The sequence below is a fragment of the Enhydra lutris genome, unplaced genomic scaffold (assembly GCF_002288905.1).
Source record: "Enhydra lutris kenyoni isolate GAN:26980312 unplaced genomic scaffold, ASM228890v2 scaffoldscaffold32, whole genome shotgun sequence".
In the NCBI taxonomy this organism is placed as follows: domain Eukaryota; kingdom Metazoa; phylum Chordata; class Mammalia; order Carnivora; family Mustelidae; genus Enhydra; species Enhydra lutris.
In genome coordinates, this window is record NW_019154116.1 from 8,150,341 (window position 1) to 8,173,468 (window position 23,128).

Here is a 23,128-nt window from a genome sequence, read left to right on the forward strand (position 1 = left end):
ATGTGTTCTGAATCCTATGGTACACTGCCTTCCTGTTGGGCAGGCCAAAGGCATGCTACTGGCAAGTTCTCTTATAGGCTGATTTTTGACCCATTCCGTTAACTTGCTCCCTTTTCTCCCTTTTCCTCAGCTTTCCCATAGTGATTTAGAAAAGTAATAGTATATCAGTCAAGTTAAAAAAAAAAGGGTCTGTTTCGGAATGATGGGCTACAGTGTTTTCTAAAGAATTTAATTTTGACATTTTGTTCTTGTTTTTAGATAGATAAATATTTGAATGGTCAAACCTACAACTGTTTTACAGGGGCTCCAGAAAGAACAGTCTTTTAAGGAAATCTGACATTTCTGGAATGTTCTGTTCAGTTTGTGTACGTGAATCCTGAAAGATCACATTCTGAAGTGTTCTGAAAGAGCAGAGATGTGTTCCAGTATTTAATGTAGCTCTCAGTTTTCATTGAACATAAGAACTTGGAAAGTTCAGATACATGCTTTGATAAATTTGAATTTCCAAACTATCAACCCTTGCTGTCAGAAATTTAGGAACCTAAAAGATTTGTCACTGTCCAGATTTGTACTTTCTGTAAGCTGAAAATGGAATGGATTTGGAGAACAAGGGAAACTTAAAGTCATTCCTGGGGTAGGAGGTGAGGGGGCTGAGACTTACCTGCAGGTGGGACGGTGTGCTGCTGCTTTCATTGCTGAGCCTGCCGTCCCCCGCAGGATGGAGTAAGTGCAGACGAGTGTAGTGCAGCTTTTGTTTGCGTAAAATTTAAATCACTCTGTTTTGCCTGCTTGAGTAGATTGCTAACAGTGGGAGAGTCTGGTTTGCAGAGATGTCGTTCAAAGGGACTTCATAGTTGTCTAGTTGTAAGTTGCTGGGACAGTTCACTTTGAGTCTGCTCGGATTGTTTAATACATTAAGCTGAGAGGGAGGCCGTATGGTAAAATTAAATTCTATTTATTTTTATTTCTAGGTCCAAGCATCTCATTTTGAAGGTCTAATCACAACCATTGTTGGGTATATACTTTTAGCAATAACACTGATAATTTGCCACGTATCCTTTAATGAACTAATAACATGGATGTTTGGTGGTATTATTATTCACACCAAAGAGTTGTTCCCGATAGGGACAAAACTGTTTCTCTTCTGTCCTCTCAGTGAAAGTCGTAGCTATTTGTAGTGAGGATGAGGGCAGATGAAGTATGAAATTAATTCTGTCAGATAATATGTGTTGCCTAAATAAGTACCTGTTTCTTTGTACCTTTAAATGCTCGATTTTTTCCTTGACTAGATGCTATAGGGCTTGGCAACTCTTGTTAAATTTCATAGGTCCCGTCGTTTGCTGGGAGTCTGCTATATTGTTGTTAAGGTAATTCCTGTTAGAAGTTAAAACTGGAAATGATTTCTCCCCATTTGGATGGTATTTGACGGTTTTTGTTTTTACTTAAGGTTTCTTTGTTAGTGGTGGTAGAGATTGGAGTGTTCCCTCTCATTTGTGGCTGGTGGCTGGATATCTGTTCCCTGGTAAGTTTATTTTTCGTTAAGATATAGTCAAATAAGGGACACCTGGGTGGCTCAGTTGGTTAAGCAGCTGCCTTCGGCTCAGGTCATGATCCCAGCGTCCTGGGATCGAGTCCCACATCGGGCTCCTTGCTCGTCAGGTAGCCTGCTTCTCCCTCTGCCTCTGCCTGCCATTCTGTCTGCCTGTGCTCGCTCTCTCTCTCTCCCTCTCTCTCTCTGACAAATAAATAAATAAAATCTTAAAAAAAAAAAAAAAAAAAGATATAGTCAAATAATGTAAAGGTGTCGAAAAGGGAGGTCCTTAGAATGAATTTCTTTTAAAGGAAACTCTGTGTGATAATAATTTGCTTTGTTTCCCCCCTGAGAATGGATCATTGTGAAGTCTTAATGTTACTAATTTTTTTTTTTTTTTTAAGATTTTATTTCTTTGACACAGAGAGAGAGATCACAAGAAGGCAGAGAGGCAGGCAGAGAGAGAGGGAGAAGCAGGCTCCCTGCTGAGCAGAGAGCCCGATGTGGGGCTCGATCCCAGGACCCCGAGATCATGACCTGAGCTGAAGGCAGAGGCTTAAACCACTGAGCCACCCAGGCACCCCATTAATGTTACTAATTTTTGAGTACCTGATATTTTTTGAGGCTTTGTGAAAATTTTTGATGTTAGAATATTTTGACTAGAACCTCTAGTAACCAGTGAAAATTTTCTTACTCATTTTACTCTTCTTAATTTTACAGTAATTTCAAGACATTATACACATAAGGAGAACAATCTGATAAGAACAGTCTTTGTAATAATAAGTAAATTCAACTCTAACCATTTCTTTTAACTAAGATGATCAGTCCTGATTATAATTTTTAGTTGCTGTCAGTGGTAATCAGGTTTTGACTTTTCAAAAATATTTTGTATGTAGAAAAGCTGCCTTTGGTTCTGAGATAACATTTTCACCTGTACCTTACTATTAAAACTTGTCGGGGGGGTGGGGTGCCTGGATGGCGCTGTCTTTTACGCATCTGACTCTTGGTTTTGGCTCAGGTCTGGATCTCAGGGTCTAGAGATCAAACCCAGTGTGGGGCTCCATGCTCAGTGAGGAGACCGCTTTAAGATTCTCTCTCTCGCTTTGTCCTTCCCTCCTGTGCTCTCTCTTTCTCTGTCTTTAAAAGAAAAAGAAAAAATTTTGTCATGAATGCAGACGTGTAATCATGGAAAGACGATACTTTTTTTCCCTAAGATATGTTTGTTTATTAGAGTGCACACAGCAGGGAGGGGCTGAAGGAGAGGGAGAGAGAAACCCAAGCAGACTTGGCGACAAGTGCGAAGTGCAACGTGGAGTCCAATGCGGGCTTGATCTCATGAGATCAGACCTGAGCCAAAACTAAGAGTCAGATGCCCAACCAACTGTGCCACTCAGGCACACCTGAAAGAAGTTATTGTTAACCAAAAATGGCTCTTCACAGTAGCAGCAGTATTAAAGTTCTTATTTACCAATTGCTTCATCAGTCTTCTTATAGTTAAAATGTCAAATTGTCATTATACATTTTTGACATAGTATCCAGCCTTACTTATATTTCTTTGACACCATGAAATGGCATTGAAAGAACTGGAGTCCTAGAACATCATAACCCACGCACATGGTGATTTATTCACTTCCTGGAAGATGGAGATGTTAATTTGGCAAATGTGAGCGGTACACATCTCTCTCACCTGTTCTGTCTTGATTTAGGAAATGTTTGATGCTACTCTGAAAGATCGAGAACTGAGCTTTCAGTCAGCTCCGGGTACTACCATGTTTCTGCATTGGCTAGTGGGAATGGTGTATGTGTTCTACTTTGCCTCCTTCATCCTGTTGCTGAGAGAGGTAAGTTCTGCAGGGAAATGCCAACATGTAAAGTTATGGAAAGTACTTTTGTTTTAACTGCAAGTCATACATCAAAGGCTAATGATGATTTCCTGACTAATTTTCTCTGTTATTTTAGTCTAAGAGATAGATAGTTTGATAGATGAGTCTGGCTTTTTAAGATTTTATTTATTTGTTTGACAGAGAGAGACATAGTGAGAGGGGGAACACAAGCAGAGGGAGTGGGAGAGAGAGAAGCAGGCTTCCCACTGAGCAGGGATCCCGATCCCGGACTTGATCCTAGGACTCTGGGGTCATGACGCGAGCTGAAGGCAGACACTTAATGACTAAGCCACCCAGGCGCCCTGAGTTTGACTTTATTTCTTTAACTTCTTTTTAGTTATTTGTCTCGAAAATGGACAAGTTTTAATATTTCTGTATATAATTAGTTACGGTTTGAAAGATGAGTAGATTAAGGGAAAAAAACTAAAAGTACTTGCTTTACTTGATAGTTATTGTGACCATCCTCGCATATAAGTTCTTGGAATTTTATGTGATGTGAGTCTGTCTTGGACTCCATTTAAGGAAATACAGTACTGGAAATACCCAAAGTGGGGAATATGGTTTTGCAGGATCAAAACGCAAAGTACGTAGTCAAACACCTTAAGCATGGAATTACAGTGAGGGGCCTTTATGATTCCAGTTCGCTTGCCTGATGGGTACCAGTTCTCATCCTGTTTTTAGAATATAGTCCTTACTGAGGTGCCTGGGTGGCTCAGTGGGTTAAAGCCTCGGCCTTTGGCTCAGGTCATGATCTCCGGGTCCTAAGATTGAGTCAGCGTCTGGCTCTCTGCTCAGCAGGGAGCCTGCTTCCCCAACCCCTCTCTCTCTGCCTGCCTCTCTGCCTACTTGTGATCTCTATCAAATAAATAAATAAAATCTTAAAAAAAAATACTACTCACCTCAGAGACTTAGATTTCTTGACAAATTGCACTTACTAAATTTTTTTTCATTGAATGATTAAAAGCACCAAAGACATCAAACACAAGATGGTTTCTGTACATGTTCTGATTTAGGAACTTGTTTTCATAGGAAAACCCTGTGAATTTCCTGGGGCCCATTTTATTAAGAAGCTAAAATTTTAAGAATCTATTTTTATGTTAATATTTTAGCTCATATTACAGAGTCTGAAGATATTGGTATTTATAGCATTTAAAATACATTTGCAGGTACTTCGACCTGGTGTCTTATGGTTTCTAAGGAATTTGAATGATCCAGATTTTAATCCAGTACAAGAAATGATCCATTTGCCCATTTATAGGCATCTCCGAAGATTTATTTTGTCAGTGGTAAGCATACCTTTTTATTGTTTTTTAAGTAAAGTGTGCTACCCTTTTTTTTGTTGGGGGTGTTTTGGTCAGGGACTGGTAAAGTAGATCTATTGAATAAATTTATGTTTATCAAAGCTTGTAGAGCTTTGTTGTCAAATAGTTGTTTTATTTGTTACTTTGATAAAGTAAATAAAATGTTTACTAAGACAAAAATGTCCTCCAGTTCTTAAGTAGTGTAATTGCCAAATTATGGGTTTTAGAATTCCATTTCATTTGCATTGGAGAAGTGGAGATTTGTTAATAGCTTTTACATTAAACTCTTTAACAGAACTATGTCAAAGCTTATTCCCTGCCTGGAAGAAAAAATTACCTAGTTAAAACTAAGTTTTTCCAAAATAAAATTTAAAAAGCAATCTTATGCCCTTTGGAAAATTTGTAGCCATTAATATGGGTCACATCTGACAATACTTACAGGTGATTTAAGTTGCAGACAGTTCTGGTGCTTCGTTATAAGTTTCTGACTCTCTCCTCACATACCATGCAGTGATTATCCTTTGTGGCTCCTGTTTGAGCCCTGGTGTTCTAGAGAGGGAGGAGCAGCCTCCCTAGGAATGCATTCTGTCCTCACAGTGACCCAAGTTTAGTGTGTGGAGTGAGAACACTCTGGACCCGGGGTGGGTGTAGACTTGGATTGTGTGTTGGTTGGGTATGTTCAGAGTCTGCTTGTCTCTCGTGGGAGTGATTTATAGTGCCATCATGTCTTTTGTCTTACTGCAGATTGTCTTTGGCTCCATTGTCCTTCTGATGCTTTGGCTTCCTATACGTATAATTAAGAGTCTGCTGCCCAATTTTCTTCCATACAATGTCATGCTCTACAGGTGAGTTTTTGAAATTTGGAAGCTTTACTAACTTAGTTCTCTTGATACCCGTTCATTTCTTTCTTTCTTTTTTTTTTTTAATATTTTTTTATTTATTTTTTCGACAGAGAGAGATCACAAGTAGGCAGAGAGGCAGGCAGAGAGAGAGAGGAGGAAACAGGCTCCCCGCCACGGAGAGAGCCTGATGTGGGGCTTGATCCCAGGACCCTGGGATCATGACCCAAGCCGAAGGCAGAGGCTTTAACCCTCTGAGCCACCCAGGGGCCCTGATACCCGTTCATTTCTTAACAGATACTGGAAATCATTTGATAGTTGCATTTTGCCATTTTAGATTATATAAGCATTAGTTTAACATTTACATTTTCCAAAGGAAGACTTACTTTTCTGCAAATGAAGTGCGCATTTGTTCATCATTGAAATGTTTACCATACTTAACGAGAGCACGTTAGCCACAAACATCTTTATATGAAAAGCACATCATATACACCATAATTGTGTATTTAACTATAGATTAAAAATAAGTCATAAGGCTTACAGATGTAAAATTTTTGATTTAAAAGTTTAAGTCACCTAGAAACCTATGTTCTACCACTTCCCCTTTATTCCTTTTTTTAGTGACTTGCATTATCCTTTCAGTTACCTGAACAGAAATCTGCTGGGAAATTGGGTTTCTTCCTCAGATTTCTTTTCTTTTTTCAAGATTTTATTTATCTGAGAGACAGAGAACACAAGCAGGGGGAACAGCAGGGGGAGAAGGAAAAGTGGGGCTTAATCCCTAAGACCCTGGGATCATGATCTGACTGAAGGCAGATGCTTAACCAACTGAGCACCCAGGCACCCCAGTTTCTTCCTCAGATTTGTTTCTCATTGGGCTTTAAATCTTTTAAATCTCGTTTTTTAAAAAAGATTTATTTATTTTCGAGAGAGAGCAAGCGTGCTAGTGAGGGACGGGGCAGAGGAAGAGGGGGAGAGAGAACCTCAAGCACACGCCCTGCTAAGCGTGGAGTCCCACACGGGCTTGGCCCCAGGACCCTGAGATCGTGACCTGAGCTGAAGTCAGAAGTCGGACACTTAACCCAACTGTGCCACCCAAGCACCCCGAGTCTCATTTTTAAAGCTCTCTTATCTAATCCAACTTGGTATGCCACTTACTTCCTTAGTTTAGGCCTTTCTCTTTTTCTCCTTTTATAACCCATCCTTAACACCCTACCTTTTCCTCCGTAATCTCCGTGATAATGTCTGGGTCATTTAGAGAGACCTGCAAGCCTTGGTGTAATCTCACAATGACTTTCCAGCGTCTGGTCCCAGCATTGTCTAACTTGAACTCTGCTCTCCAGCCATACTCCCTTCCATTAAGTCTCCCTAAAAAACAATAGCTAAAATACTTAGCTATTTCTTATTTTTCCCTTTCTGTTTGTGGAGTAACCTTCCTCATGTTTGCCTGGCAAGCTTTTGTTATCTTTCCTCAAAATCCAAATTAAGGTTTTATTCTCTGAGTTTTTCCCTGAAATATATCATCACTCCCTCCTTATGTACTTGGATCTGGTCATGGAACCAGGGAAGCACAGGTTTTGGCTTTAGGTATTGTTAAGATAGACCCATTTTGGTAGTCAGTTATACCTAGAAGTTTAGCAACGTTTTTGAACTCCATGGTGGTTTTTACTCTATTCTTCCATTAAAAATAATTGAGGACCTATGATATGCCTGGTACTTTTCTGTGTACTAGGTATATAACAGTGAACAAAACAGAATCAAGAAAACTCCATTCTTGTGGAGCTTATGTGATGGGGAGACAGCCATAAAAATAGATAAAAGATAGTGAGGTGTATCAGGGGTCATAAATAATGTGGGGGGAAAATGAAGCAGACAAAGGGAATAGAGAGAATGGTCAGAATGGGGTTATAATTTAGAAGTGATTGATGACCTGAAGAGGGGACAGTTGAGGAAGCTGTGAAGGAGGTGATAAGAGAGTGAGCCATGTAGTTTCCTGGAGGTAGATTGTCCTTGCAGGGGGTTGGGCAAGTGCAGCGACATTGAGGTCTGTCGGAGGAGCAGCAGAAAGGCCATTTTGGCCGGAGTAGAAGAAGGAAAGCATGGTAGTTGGCTGTGAGGTCAGAAAGGTCATGGAAAGTCATATCCTAGAGAGGCTCATAAGCCGGTGTAAGCACTTTGGCTTTAACTTGAGTGATTTAGGGAGTTCTTGGAAAGGTTGGTATAGAAGAGTGATCTGATGTATGTTACCAAGTGTCACCGTGGCTGCTCTGATGAGAAGGGACTGGCTCAGGGTGGCCAGGGCAGGAGCAGGAAGCCAGCTGGGAGGATAGTGCAGCGATCCTGGTGAGAGGTAAGGGTAGTTGAGGTGAAGGAAGTAGCAGTGGGGGTCATGAGAAGTGAGATTTAGGGTAGTCTTAGGGTCCACTCAACAGGACTCTGGCTGTTTGAGTGTGGAGTGAAAAAAAGGCAGTCAGGGATCCACGTTTCTGTCCTGAGCACCTGGAAAGATGGAGTTGCCATTTACTGAGGTGCGGAAGGCTGTGGGGGAGCAGGATTAAAAGAGAAGAGGGGAAATTTGCTAATGATCAATTTAAGATGTCTCAAGTCTGTAGGAGACACTGAGTTGGCGCTTTGGATATGAAGTTGGGAGTTAGGGAAGATGTCTGAGTGGTATGTAGACGTTCACGGAAATGTGGTATTTTAAGCCACAGGAGTTTGTATTTGTCCAGAGAGCATGCGTAGATGAGAGGAGAGAGGACAGAACCTGGGGCCCTCCGTTGTCTCCAGCCCAGGGAACTGAAGGGCTGCTAACAGATCTAGAAAGGCATCTAGCGAGAAAGTGTTCTGAGGGGCATGGAGTGACCAGCTGTGCGACATGCCGCTTGCAGTACCGCAGGTGAGGTGGGCACGAGACGGATCACCAGACTTAACACCACCAGGGTCATTGGTGACCCTTGTGGGGAACAGTTTTGAGGAGTCGGAGGGGGAAGCTTTGCTGGCTTCAAGGGAGAGTGGGGGAGAGGTAATAACGGGTGAGTTTGTAAGGCGATCTTGAAGGAGTTTTGCCCATCAGATGTTTAACATTGATACAGTTATAATGGGAAAATAGATTCACAGTGTAAATTACAACTGTTTGTAATTGTCTTAGTGATGCTCCAGTGAGTGAACTGTCCCTTGAGCTACTTCTGCTTCAGGTGGTCTTGCCAGCGCTGCTCGAACAGGGACACACGCGGCAGTGGCTGAAGGGGCTTGTGCGAGCGTGGACCGTTACCGCTGGATACTTGCTGTAAGTAGGCCGGTGGTAGCCCTTCTGACGGAGTGTGTTCCATGCCCCACTCCGGAAATAGTAGTTTTAAGAAGAGACCATTGGTGGTATCTGCAGGTTGTATATAATACTTCTTTTAATTAATTCTCAATTTTTCTTATTTTTCTAATTATTGTCTGTTCTTTTATGGAGAATGTGTGCATGTTTTTACCCTCTTACAGAGGTTTGGTTCTGGCCCAGGTTCTTTGATTTCATTACACAGGGTGTAAGTAAACATTTTTTTCAGTGCATTAAAAGCAAACCAACTTAATCCTGGTTTTTTATTTTACTTTAAGATTTTATTTATTTAAAAGAGAGCGGTGGGGGGGGCGGTGAAGGAGGGGGAGAAGCAGACTCTCTGCCAAGCAGGGAGTCCCAACGGGGGCTGCATCCCAGGGCCCCCGGGATCATGACCTGAGCTAAAGGCAGATGCTTAACTAACTGAGCCACCCAGGTGCCTCATCCCTGATTATCTTAGAAGCCTTATCCTGGCAGGAGGTTTCTCGGGCATTCAGTCAACATGTTGCCTTTATTTTTTTCAAGTTTCCATGTTACATACTTATTTTTAAAGTTGAATCTTTGTAATTTAAATGTTTCTTTCATAAAATTTGTGGCATTCTGCAGAGACCTTACTGTGAAATGTGCATCTGGTTGTATTGGATTAAGCAGGTGCCCTTCTTTGCCTGCCCCAAGCTGCTTCCTCCGCCCCTACATGTTTGCCATGACTGACGTGCGCTCTGGAGGTTGTAGCTGAGCTCACGCCGCAGCGGACGCAGTAGCTCAGCTGAATTGTGGGGAATTGTGGACATTAACATTTAATTAGGAAAGGTTTGCTTTAAAGCAGGTACCAACATTTAGACCACAATGAGGTATTTAATACTGCTGTGTACAGATACTACTTGTACATTTTCTGCTGTAAGTGATAATAAGAAAGTTAAGTCTCTTTCTGCTGTTTTATTCTGATCAAGTGAGAATGTACTTTTTACACAGGGATCTTCATTCCTATTTATTGGGAGACCAGGAAGAAAATGAGAACAGTGCAAATCAACAAGTTAACAATAATCAGCATGCTCGAAATAACAACGCTATTCCCGTGGTGGGCGAAGGCCTGCACGCAGCCCACCAAGCCATACTCCAGCAGGGAGGGCCTGTTGGCTTTCAGCCTTATCGCCGGCCTTTAAATTTTCCACTCAGGGTAGGTACTGTAAGAGTTAAGCAGAAGTCAAGTTTTTTCAAATTCCCTTTGAGAAATTGGTGCTGTTATTAGTGCTGTTAGCATGTAGTCCTCTATATAGACATATCTTCCACTCTCCTGACAAGAACCCTTAGTCCTCCCATTAGCAGGAGAATATATGTAAATGTCAGAGAACTTCATCAGATTTTGGAGATGGATCATAGGGGTTGAGATTCTGTGTGCTTTTGCTCCCTGTTTGAAAGTAGCAGTGTTGAAGACCCTAGTGAAAATAAGAAATTAACGTTACTGATCTATGTCAGCTATGTGTCCGGAGCCGGAATGGGCATTCTAATGTTTTTCCCATTTACTGTCCATCCCACTACTGCAAGGGAATAGTCATCTCATGTTTACATCTGATGTAACTGAAGACAAGACTGGTTAACGAAGCAACTGCCCCCAGACTCCCACCAAAACTGTTCCTGACAAGGATCGTGGTGGGGGCTTTTATGTTGTTAAATTTGATCGTTAGGTCCTGGTCCTCACCTCACTTGCGATATGGTAACTTGTTGCACAGTTAGTCCTTACTCCACAGAATGCTTTCTCCAAGGGGATCCAGGAATCTTTGTGTAGGAGGTGATGCTTTTAAGTTTCTGAAGTTAGGCCAGACAGAGAATAAAATGGAAAAATGGAAGGGCACTCCAGGCTTGTGCCAAACCAAGAGGCAGGCTGGTAGGTTTGGGAATTAAGTGTATCTAGAGGGTTGGGTGTGTGCAGGTGAGCACGAGAGATGGGAGGAGTCCTGGGAGATCAGGCTCTTAGATGGGCAGAAGGTACTTCCTGGCCCAGGTCAGAGAGAATTGATAGGAGGTTTCTCAAGCAGGGAAAGCCAGCAGCCTTAAAGGCTCCCCTCAGAGTGTGACTGTAGGTCCTTCTCCGTCTTCCCCCTAGATATCTGCCCTCTGGGCAGGGGAAGTGGGGGTGCTGGTAAGGTAGAAGGCGAGCAGCAATTGCTCCTTTTCTGCCCACGGCCGCTGCTTTCCTCTTAGTGTGCTCCCTTTTATCTGCACTTCTCAGTACAGGAAGCACCAGCTACATGTGGCTGTTTATGTTTAAACTTAATTAAAAGTGAATACAACTGGTAAGGATGTGGTATGGTGATGTGTTAATTACTTTAATGGTGGGAATCCCTTTATAAGGTGTACTTGTAGTAAATCCTATTGCACAATTTAAATATAATTTTGTGAGTTATAACTCAATAAAGTAAAAAAAAAAAAAAGGGAAAAAAGTACTTTTCTAGTAGGATTATACACCAAATAAATACAGTGTAAAATTTCCTGACTCGTTCCCACTGACCCTGTGTCAGGTGCTCAGTGGCCACTTGTGCCAGGGGCTGCTGTGTCGGGCAGCGCAGATCCCATCGGCACAGAAAGTTGTAATTGGACAGCATTTTCCTTTCATGAAAACTTGTTTTTGAGAATTTGATTAAAAAGTGAATGTTTTTAGTTTTAATTAATAGGTAAAATTAAAGATGATTTTATTTTTATGCATTCTGATTAAAAAATATATCTACTTGTTACTTGCTGATGTATCAGATTATATGAAAATAGACACTTATCTTGGCTGAAATTATAGGTAATTTTACCTAAAATAAAAATTCCCTTTTATGTGAAATGGAAGAAAACCTAGAAATACAGGCAATTTCTTTCTGTTGGGGGAATTGTGCTGATTTTTTGAGGGGTGTCATGAAATACGTTGAGCACATATGAACCATTTATGTAGTCTTATGTTTTGCTTTGCAGATTTTTTTGTTGATTGTCTTCATGTGTATAACCTTACTGATTGCCAGCCTCATCTGCCTTACTCTGCCAGGTACGAGCTAATGATGTCAGATGCTTTGTATCTCTTTCATTGAGTATAAACTTGAAATAGTTTGCCCTTTAATTTTGATTGAATATGGAATATGATCTTTCTAGGGTTCTCCCTCTCCTTGGAATCATTTGTATTGGAACAGAGGGGAGAATAATATCAAGACAAAATTACTGATTGATTTTTAGAAGTAAAGTACGTGTGGTGACTCAGTTTTTTTGGAGATAGTCTCTCTATAGTGTGGGTTTTCAAAAAGTTACCTGTGTGGCTTTAATAATTTTTTTCAAGCCAGTCTTTTGATGTTAATTATGTTTGCCCTCATTGTATCTTTCCGGTCCACTCTGTGGTGTTACTAGATACTTTATGAAGCCATACTGTTTCCCTTTATCATCTGGTATTCACAAATAATAATCTTTAAGTTTCAGCTAGACACTGTTTCCTTCTCTAACAAGTAAGACACTGTGGGTGAATATAATAGTTTATCATGTTCTGCAAAGGTCACAGGTAAATGGGGTTGAGTCTAAAGCCAGTGACAAAGTCTCAGGAACAGCTTGTCACCCCCACCCTCCCAATTAGTGTGCATAGTAAGCCAGAACATTTTAAATCATCCTGATACATGTTAGCTGCTTAAATAATCATTAAGTGGAAGATACTTTTCATCTCTTACAAGCACATAAATGTATACTGAGTTGTTATCTTGATTATCGCACTACCTCTACACTTTTATAAATTAAATTTGTATTAAATACTTGAGTTTTCCCATGAGGGCTAATAAGGTTAGGAAAGAGCAAGTAGGAAATACAGTTTCAAGTGAGGTTTCTAAAAATAATGAGAATATTCTCTAATCTGTAGGAATTGTGATTTAACTTAAAGTGGTGGCAAAAAATAAATTTTTTTACATGTTTCTGAATAAAGACTTTAATCTTTAGACCTATACTATTAAGAGCTCACTATTCCCCGTAATCACTGCTCTTGAGATGACAAAGTGTGATTAATGGTTAGGTGCAGTGTAGTAAACATACTGCTCAGAAAACTTCGTTTTTGAATTTTGGACTGCTTTTATTTGTGGTTTTTATGTTCCATGTTCATGTTTTTATCAGAAATATTAAGAAAAATTTAAAAGAAGAGGGCGCCTGGGTGGCTCAGTGGGTTAAGCTGCAGCCTTCGGCTCAGGTCATGATCTCAGGGTCCTGGGATCAAGTCCTGCATCGGGCTCTCTGCTCGGCAGGGAGCCTACTTCCCTCTCTCTCTGTCTGCCTGCCTCTCTGTCTCCTTGTGATGTCTCTCTGTCAAATAAATAAAGGAAATCTTTAAAAGAAAAAATAAAAAGAAAGAAAAATTTAAAAGAAGAAAACATAGTAGTACCTGAATTTGGCAGTGAAAGTACAGCCCAGTCCCACCATCTAATGGGAAGAACAGAGTCATATTTAACCCTAGAAACGTTTGGTGTCATAGCCTGCATTTAAGGTAGCGAGGAGGCTGCTTTCCCCGTAGTTTACTTTTCTGAGGATATTACTATAAATAAAAACCATAACCCTGTTCTCTCAAAAACACTTTATTAGAAGTATGTGAGATTATGTCTGTCTATGCATCAGTCTATCCTAATCTATCCATCCATGTGTTTATTTCACATAACATTTATGTGTATTTGTCTTTAAAAATAACTTATCTGGGGGCACCTGGGTGGCTCAGTGCTTAAGCCTCTGCCTTCGGCTCGGGTCATGATCGCAGGGTCCTGGGATCGAGTCCCACATCGGGCTCTCTGCTCTGCAGGGAGCCTGCTTCCTCCTCTCTCTCTCTCTCTCTCTCTCTCTGCCTGCCTCTCTGCCCACTTGTGATCTCTCTCTGTCAAATAAATAAAATCTTTAAAAAAAAAAATAAATAACTTATCTTCACACCCAAACCCTTTTGTGAGGTTGCAAAGAAGTCTGGTTGCCAGCATGGCAACTTGTAAGACTTAACTATTGAGCTGGTTTGATTCACTTGGAGGCAGTGTGGTGCAGTGTGGTTCATTGGTCAGGAGCGTGAGCTTTGTCACATAGGCATGAGTTCAGATCCAGCCTTCACCCTCATGTGACCTTGGATAGTGGCTACTTGGGGGATTTGCGGAGGATTAATGGTATGATATATGGAAAATGCTCAGCATAGCCACTGGCGCCTTTTAGGTATTTGAAAATGATAAATAATACTGTATTAAGAGGAAATCAATCCGTAGAAAGATACACAGGACATTCGGACCTTTGCTGTTCTTTCTAGCCTTATGGAGGAGTAACCATGTGAAGAAAGTTACTTTACGAATGATCTTGCCTGAGGCAGATTTTTATCCGTACATTGTAGAGTTTATTTGTATTAACTTTATCTGAAGCTGTTCTTTAGACACTTCTCAAATCTGTTAGAAGTTTTGGCATATTTGGATCTTCTCTCTAAGAAAATTAATATGATGTTCTTTGATTATTGTGCTTTAAAATGTTATTATGCCCACTTATTAAAATAAGCTTAGTTTTGTCTTTTTTTTTTTTTTTTTTAAGATTTTATTATTTATTTGACAGAGATCACAAGTAGGCAGAGGCAGGCAGGGAGAGAGGGGGAAGCAGGCTCCCTGCTGAGCAGAGAGTTTGATACAGGGCTCCATCTCAGGACCCTGGGATCATGACCCAAACTGAAGGCAGAGGCTTTAACCCCACTGAGCCACCCAGGCACCCCTAGTTTTCTGTGTTGATGAATGAGTTAATTGAAAGTTAATCTAAATTATTTGTAATTTCCTAAATGAAAGTATTGACAGCAAAATAATAAATAAATTCCCCACTTTTGTCATATTATGTGTATAATGATTTTATTTGGTGATAAAAACAGTAAGAACAACCTCCTCAGTCTTTGTCATTTTGAAAGAACAGGTGATTGGCATGGCCAGTCAGAATAGATGTCACAGGAGAGCTTGTCCCCAGTGACTTCCTGTGCTTTGGTTGTGCCTTAATCAAATAATTGCATTCTTTAGAGTTTGTGGGGGTTTTTCTTGTTTGTTTTTAATGAAGATATGTTATATCCAAATGATCTTTTTGTTAATGACATAAAATGATGGAAATAAATTGAAAATACTAAACATCAATATTATAGTTCTTTTTACATAGATCGCTGTATATCTCATTTATCAGCCTTTCTGTTTTCAGTATTTGCTGGCCGTTGGTTAATGTCATTTTGGACGGGGACTGCCAAAATTCATGAGCTCTACACAGCTGCTTGTGGTCTCTATGTTTGCTGGCTCACCATAAGGGCAGTGACGGTGCTGGTGGCATGGATGCCACAGGGACGCAGAGTGATCTTCCAGAAGGTTAAAGAGTGGTCCCTCATGGTAGGTTTTTCTAATAAAGAACTGATCATCTTTGACAGGACTAGTGGAAATTTTCTTTTTTTTAAATCTTTTCTTTAAATCTTTTCACTTTCGTTTTTTCATTATGCTGGTAGTGTCAAGAGAATTGATTTTTTTGAGTTAGAAGGAATATTCCTTTAAGACGATAGTAGCTTTCTGGTTAATTCTGAGAATCATGGTCAGATGTAGTCAGTGTCCAAAGAAAATCATCCTATTAAGTGATCCAGTTAGACCCGTAAGTAGTGCAATTAGCAAAGTTGTTTTGGAAATTTTTAAGGAATAAGATATTCTGTAGAATTTAAAATCAGTTTAAGTGGAAATTTCCCTTTAAGATTTTTTTTCTAAAATTTGATTTTTTGATCTTCAGGATTAAGTTTTGCATGTTTTTCATATAAATGGGATTCCTTAAATTTCACGTTCTATTACTAATTCAAGAATGTCTTGGCTAATGTGAACGTGTAGTAAGTAATGGAAATTATTATTCAATAAAGTATTTAGTTGCACGAAGGTGGGGAAAAATGTCAGTGTGGGATCATTGTCCAGGTGTGACTTATTGATTGATTGTGATGTTGGATAGTTCACTGCTTATGCCACTTCTTTCGTATAGCTCGTTTTGTATCTTAATTTAGATTTTCATTTCACTGAAAGGTTAGTATTAGTGTTGAAAGAAAATCACGAGATTTATTGCATACTGTGAACAAAGGGCTTTAATTACTATTTAATTCCACAAGATAATGGGACACGTAACTATATTTAAAATACAGAAGCCAGCTAATACCAGTTTCCCTTTGATATTCTTCTTTATCTGTAGTATGCCATATAAAAAAATCAAGTACTGTGTTTTCACCCTCATCATATCAGTCTCTTGTTGAAACAGACCTATGCACTGAGGCTACCTTAAGAAAAAGGGAGGTCCCCAGACATCAGAGCCACTCTAAAGAATCCTTTCTTCACCAGGATTCTGTAGTGATGCTTTCATAGTTTCTCTTTTTTTCTCTTTGTTTTGACTTTATTTTTATTTTGTGTTGCTTTGTTCAAATTCTAGAGCTCTGGCTCTAGCCATGTGGCTAATGGCTACCATAACACAGATAGAGGACATTTCTGTCATCATAGTGAGTTCTTTTGGACCATAGAGGGTTCTGGAGGGAGCCAGTTTGATCAAACTGATTAATTACCTTCTCTGGGATTATGCACAGCCTTCTATGCCAGTCCACCTCAGGGGTCACAAATTGGAATAGGAGCTTGGGATAATCAGTAGCTCTTCTTGGACAAATAAAAGCCTGCCCCTGTGAATGAGACTGAGAAAAACAGCACAGCCACCGGATTAATATATGTAATCAAGTGAATTTTGTAGAGTTTTATAGCAAAAATGCATAATAATTTCATGCTTCCATTATAGCTTGAGCTTGTATATACATATTCAAATTTCATTTAATGGTGTAACGTAAAATGTATGTGTGGTAATAATCTATTTGTTCTGCTAGGCATCGGGTTAAAGAAGAAAAATAAATTTCCAAATGGAATAAAGAGTTTAGCTAAATAAAAGTCAGAAAGACTCCCTAGTGACATGGCCTCGTTTCCCAATAGATCATGAAGACTTTGATAGTTGCTGTGCTGCTGGCGGGGGTTGTCCCGCTCCTGCTGGGGCTCCTGTTTGAACTGGTTATTGTCGCTCCCCTGAGGGTTCCCTTGGATCAGACTCCTCTTTTTTACCCGTGGCAGGTAAGTGCATGACTTTTGCTCATAATTTTTCTTTGTGGACTTGGAATCAGAAAAATCCTTGTTTTGTTTTGTTTTGTTTTTAAATGATTATAGTTGGTTTGTGTAGAAAAACTCCTTAATTTTTTCTATTGTAGGAACCTTATAAAATCGATTAAGTAATGCATTTTAATCTATTGTCTTCAAAATATGCAGGTCATATAATTCCTTTAAAAGGTCTTTATAGGTTAAAATGTCACTGTTGATTTAGGGCTCACCTGATATTTAAAGATACAGACTAACATGCATTGATCTTTCCACTTTTTAGTTAAGGTGAGAGCTCTTGCTTCGTTTAGGTTTGAGACTTTAAGTAGTAACTTAGAGTTTTTAAGTAATTATAGCATGTTTTCCCCAGAGTAATAGACTTATTGAAAAGAGCGTTCTGACGGAACCTATGTAGATCACAACAAAGATCTTAAAGCTAGTAGGGAAGAAAAATACTACTTTTCATTAGTATTTAGAGCCGGAAATTAGCATCACAGACTTCAGGTTCTTAAGAGATCCTAGGGGGAAGAGCTAGGCACCAACTTCAGTCATTCAGAGGCTTTTCAGCCTTCTTTGTTTCCTCACATATATGATAGTGAATTTACTAGAAATGAAAATTATGTGGGGTGTGTTTCCCTTCCTCTACTCTCCAGATGAAGAGCCGCCACAAAAACTTCATTTAACAGCACATATTTACGTTAGTGCTCGAATGTGTGCTACAACCCTGTCTTCTGTAACTCCCTCAGACGGAAATGAGGCCAGTGCAGGTACTTCTTTTCCGCCTCACAGGCTGGTGGCTGCTCTGTGACTGGGGCAAGCACAGGTTGCTGTGGCATCATGTGGGAGAGGTGTTTATCCTGCTTTGGGGAGCTGGGATTTGGTTCTCTGTAGGAGACAGTGTCTCGGACAACCTGGTAGAGTACAGAGGAGTGGGTAAGAAAGGAAGACGATATTCCAGGGAGGAGCGAGGGGGCCCACCATGCAGTGAGACAGGGCGTATGTGTGGAACTGCCTCAAACCCCTGTGTTGTGTTGTCTGGATCAGACTCGGGGAGGAAAGTGGGAAATAAAGGGAGGTAATGAAGCCCATGTGATGTCTTCGTGTAAGAGCCACATCGCAGTAAAGTCAGGTAGCGTCAGGGGTTGAAGGAAAGCTGTTTTTTACAGAATAAGGCCAGCTGACAAAAGAAAATCACTACTTTGCAATAGTTAACAAAATAAACGATTCCAGCACGGATGGCTGATCAGTGGATACGGAACCCATCAGGGGAAAGTTGATGGGTCTTCAGTTACTATTGCTGTCTAGCAAGTTACGTCAGGACTGTGTGGCTTAAAACAGCCATTTATCGTGTCCAAAGCATCTGCAGGCTAGAAATCAAGACAGGCCATATTGTCTTGTCTCTGCTTCATGTTACCTGGGGCCTCAGCTGCGAACACTCAGTAGCCCAGTGTGATTTGAGAGCTGCGCCAGGAATCCTTCAGAAGCATCCTCGCTCACCTGTGTTGTTGACATTGGTTGTTGGTTTCCCACCAGCTGGGTTGTTAGCTGTAGCTCCTGGATGTCCCTGGCCTTCCTCACAGCTTGGTAGTGTCAGGGTATTGGGATTCTTACACTGCACTTGAGAGAAATGAATACCTCAGCTAACAAGGTAGGAGCTGCGCCACCTTTCATGACCTCATTTCAGAATTGCCACGGTACTGCTTTTTACTGCATTCTGTTGGCCACAAGCAAGGCACGGCGGTTGGCCCGGAGTCAAGGGAAGGGGCTGTGGACCCCAACCACTTGATGGAGAAGAATTTGCAGGCATGCTTCAACACCACTACAGTGCAGAAGTAGTTAGTAGTTATTTGGATGGTGGCAAAGTGGCATCTTCAGGTTACTTGATATCCCAAAGGAAAACACAACTTTACTTTGGAAGCAAGTCAGGCAGATGCTGCCTTAACCCAGTGGTCACTGCACATGCAGCAGATAGGTACTGTTTGCGTCTCGGTGTTACGCGGTATGCCGCGCTGAAGAAGAGCAGGTAGTCCCCGATACCCAGGAGCTGGCCTGGCATCATCAGCTGGGCCTTGGTGTTCTTCTGGCTGGCAGGAACAATTTCACAGAACATCAGCATCATACAAGACCACTCTGTGACTGCGATGGAGCCAGACAGAAGCAAGACTCTTTCATAATCATGTCTGAACACAGGCAAACATGAGCATTGTCCAAACCACAAAAACGAGAAACCCCATCATTGGCTGCTGTTTCATGCCCAGCTCCTGTTTTGGCCTCAGTCATTCCCTGCTTCTGGATAGATTTAATAAGAGACCCAATACCGATTACCTCGCTTTCTAAAGGATTGGACATAGAGCAAAGCCCTGCTTCCATAAATTTCTCTCTCTTCACCTCAAGCAAACTGAACTACTATGCTATATACTATAATAAGCTCTCTCTCTGTCTTACTGAGCACCCCGACTTCCCCACACCGTGTGTTCTTCCTCACTGCAGTGGGTAGTGACTGCAGCTGGCATGGTTACCTGTGTGTCCTTGGTGGTCTTGACAGTACCCAACATTGTCATTTTGCAGAGTAACTGGAAGCTGTCCGGTTTTAAGAATATTTATTCTGACCTAGCAGTTTTACTTTTTCAGATCTCTGCTGCAAAGGAACATTTACATGTGTATTATGACCTAGCAGTTTCACTTTTTCAGATCTCTGCTGCAAAGGAACATTTACATGTGTGCAGGAAGCACAGCCAAGGCTGTTTCCACCATGTCATTTTTTTTTTATATTGTCCAAAATTATAAGCAACCCAGATGTCCATCCGCAGAGAATGACTAAAGAAAGGTGATACATTTTTACTTTGGCCCTTAGTGCAGCAGTTAAAAGGAGTGCAGTGGAGCTGTGTGTTTTGCTGTAGGTAGCTCTCAGACATGTTTTTAAGTAGGAGAAATATTCTGGTTGTAGATGGATATGAAAAGCATGGTATCCTTAAAATTCTGGATAAAACTCTAACATTTGAAAGAACAGTTTGCTTTTTCTCCATTCCTGACTCTTAGTTACTTGCCTTCCCTGTGTCAAGCAGTTGTAGCATTATGGAGACTAGACTCTCGGAATTCTAGCAGAGGAACTAGTGTTGTGTGTCCTATCCTGTCAGAAAGGATTGGATATATCAGTGGATCTTGAAAGAGCTTGAACCTGAGCAGACTGTGGACTTCCTCAGGTGAACATGAACCTCACCTGGGTGTATTCTAGACTCCCAAAGGCCAAAGGAAGGCTGAATTTGTGGGTCGAATCTTCCCTACCTGGGAGCCTGGGACAGTACAGAAGCCTCAGAGAGGATCTCACCATGTTCTCTGCAGGGGATTGGCACCTGCTCTCCCAAAGGTCTAAAGGGCTCAGAGGTCCTTTTGCAGCCCTTTAAGTTATACTTGGTCTGACCTGAGCCTCATCGAACCTCATAGAAAAACAGCAAATGCTTTATCTAGGGGGCTGCGCAGCAGCGACAGAAAGGCCAGGCAGAGCAGTCAGACCATGTCCCCTGTGACATGGAGCCGCTCCCCGAGCCATGAGTGTCCAGGTGGAAGAATGAGAACACAGGTGATCAAGGGGAGTATGTGTTCGTGTGCACACGGTGGCAGTAAAACAGCGAAACTGTGATGCTGTATAGCGTGGGTCTTCAGACATTCAATAGCTGAACTGAAGATGTGGGTAGTCACCACTGAAGTTCAGATTGGGCTCCCGGAAGACCACTGCCGAGCACAGAGCAAAACTGAACAAGTTAGGACGTTACAGGAAAGGGTAAGGGTCTTGGAGAATACATCCAGGGGATTTAACATCCCCTTATAAGAGCTCCAGAGTGCAGAAATGAGGCAGCATGGAATGAAATAGAAAAACTGAATTGAAAGTCCTGATTCTGTAGGTTAAAGGACTCATCGGATTTGGTGAAGTGGACATTGAGATGAAACTGATAAGAAAAACACATATTTGAGAATATCTTGGTGAGATTTCTGAATTCTAAAGGTAAGGAGAAGTCAAACTTCAAAAAAGAAGATCATACTGGTAATGGACTTTTTTCTGTAGCATCACAAGCCATCTAGCAGAAGAGCATCTATAGACCATTGAGTGGAAAGGGACAAAAACCAAGCTTCCTATAGCCAGGCAAAATGTCATTCAGCCATTGGTCTGTAGAGTGAAGAGCCACTTTTAGGATGTGCAGGAATTCAGAGCATGCGTCACCTTTGAGCCCGTTTGAAGAAGATGCTCAGAATCCTGGCCTGCCGGATCAGTAGATCAGAACATTAGCCTCGAGATGGCGGACAGCGGGAAGGAAAACCAGTGTGAGCAGAATCCGTATAAAAATGATACGATGTCTTTTCTATGGGATGTATATGTGTAGATACAGGTAAATGCTTAGGGGGGAAATGTGGAGGGTACGTACCACTATTAGTAGTGGTCATTGCTGGGGAGGAATCAGGATTTAGGCTGGTGGTAGTCACAGAGGACTTCAGCCTTTACAAATGGTTTTGGTTTTGTATAAGAATAGTTCAAGGGGTGCCAGGGTGGCTCAGTTGATTAAGCGTCTGCCTTCAGCTCAGGTCATGATCCCAGGGTCTTGGGATCGAGCCCCGCTTTGGGTTCCCTGCTCAGCGGGAAGCCTGCTTCTCCCTCTGTCACTCCTCCTACTTATGTTCCGTCTCTCGCTGTCTCTCTCTGTCAAATAAATAAACAAAATCTTAAAAAAATATATATATATCTAAATATTACATGTTACTTTTTAAAAAAAAATACATTAAGGGGCACCTGGGTGGCCCAGTCATTAAGTGGCCCAGGGTCCTGCACGTCAAAATCAGGGATCGAGCTCCGCATTGGGCTCTCTGCTCAGCAGAGAGCCTGCTTCTCCTCCTCCCTCTGCCTGCTGCTTCCCCTACTTGTGCATGCTCTCTCTGTCAAATAAATACAACCTTTAAAAAATAATTAAATTAAAAAAAAAAACAAAACCAGACTCCAGGCTATGCAGGACTTTGTGTGCCATGCTGAGGACTTTGGGGTTGTAAGCAGGGAATTGTCCTCGTGTGGTCTGATTTGTGCTTTAAGATGTCACATTGGGGGTGGGGGGTGGAGGTGGCGATTGCGCTGGCTTCCTGGCGGAGCTCTGGCGTGGGCAGGCCAGAGGCACAGTGGGGAGCCCGGTGTGGCCATGGAGGTTCTAGTAACAGTTCAGCAGTACTAGAGCTAGAAGCTCTCTGTGAGCCTTTGGGATAGTTCTTTAGGCCAAACATGGCTCCACAGGCTTCTGACATAGTTAGCTTGGCTAAAACCAACACGGCAGTCCAGGATGGTTGACAAAATAAAAATAATGGCGCTGTGTTATTTATTTGCTTGTCGAGATCTCCGTTAACATTGACACAAATACCGTAAGTTTCTGAAAGATACTAGAATTTGTTTTGTTGGAAACACTGAAATTGAGCTTTGGAGGGGGGTGGTGTGCAATTTCCCTGGATTTTCTAGTGTATGTTAGTCTTCTGTAAAATTGTTACTGATCCCACAGAACTGCTGTTTTGAAGTGAAATATGCAAGAAAATTGTATAGCCTCGATACTGGGTTTATTGCTGAAAATGAAAATCTGTTAAATGGTTTTTTTCCCCAGGGTGCCTAGGTAGCTCTGTCAGTTAAATTAGACTCTTGATTTCAGCTCAGGTCACCATCTCAGGGTGCTGGGTTTGAGCCCCACAGGGTATCACAATATCAGGCTCCCTTCTCATTGGGGAGTCTGCTTGTCTACCTCCCCCTCCGCCTCTCCCTCTCTGCCCCTCCCCCTGCCCTCTCTCTTGCTCTCAAATAAATAAATAAATCTTAAATGGTTTTATTTCCCTAGGACTGGGCCCTTGGAGTCCTGCACGCCAAAATCATTGCAGCTATAACGCTGATGGGTCCGCAGTGGTGGTTGAAAACAGTAATAGAGCAGGTGAGCAGAGTCGGCTTTCAGGAGAGACTGGGAATGGCGGAGGGTTGTGCTTGGCCATTGAGTGTTTATGTTCCATATTTCCACCTTCCTGAGTTTTCCTGCACATTTTCTCTAAGAAGCATATATAACTTTTTTTTTTTTTAAAGAAGATAGTTTGCTGTTTTATTGCCAT

General features: G+C 41.4%; 1 protein-coding gene across 2 annotated transcripts in view; it reads left to right on the forward strand.

Annotated features, from left to right (window-relative positions):
* The window catches only part of LOC111153457 (membrane associated ring-CH-type finger 6), an 80,721-nt gene that overhangs the window by 48,275 nt on the left and 9,318 nt on the right, over window positions 1-23,128 (forward strand). For both annotated transcript variants that reach the window (XM_022512481.1, XM_022512483.1), the window contains 12 exons: window positions 972-1,052; window positions 1,299-1,367; window positions 1,448-1,522; window positions 3,238-3,372; window positions 4,581-4,700; window positions 5,460-5,560; window positions 8,703-8,840; window positions 9,849-10,053; window positions 11,832-11,901; window positions 15,066-15,247; window positions 16,853-16,987; window positions 22,867-22,956. In XM_022512481.1, the coding sequence (XP_022368189.1) occupies window positions 972-1,052; window positions 1,299-1,367; window positions 1,448-1,522; window positions 3,238-3,372; window positions 4,581-4,700; window positions 5,460-5,560; window positions 8,703-8,840; window positions 9,849-10,053; window positions 11,832-11,901; window positions 15,066-15,247; window positions 16,853-16,987; window positions 22,867-22,956 (1,401 nt within the window). The remainder of the gene's footprint in view (window positions 1-971; window positions 1,053-1,298; window positions 1,368-1,447; window positions 1,523-3,237; window positions 3,373-4,580; window positions 4,701-5,459; window positions 5,561-8,702; window positions 8,841-9,848; window positions 10,054-11,831; window positions 11,902-15,065; window positions 15,248-16,852; window positions 16,988-22,866; window positions 22,957-23,128) is intronic.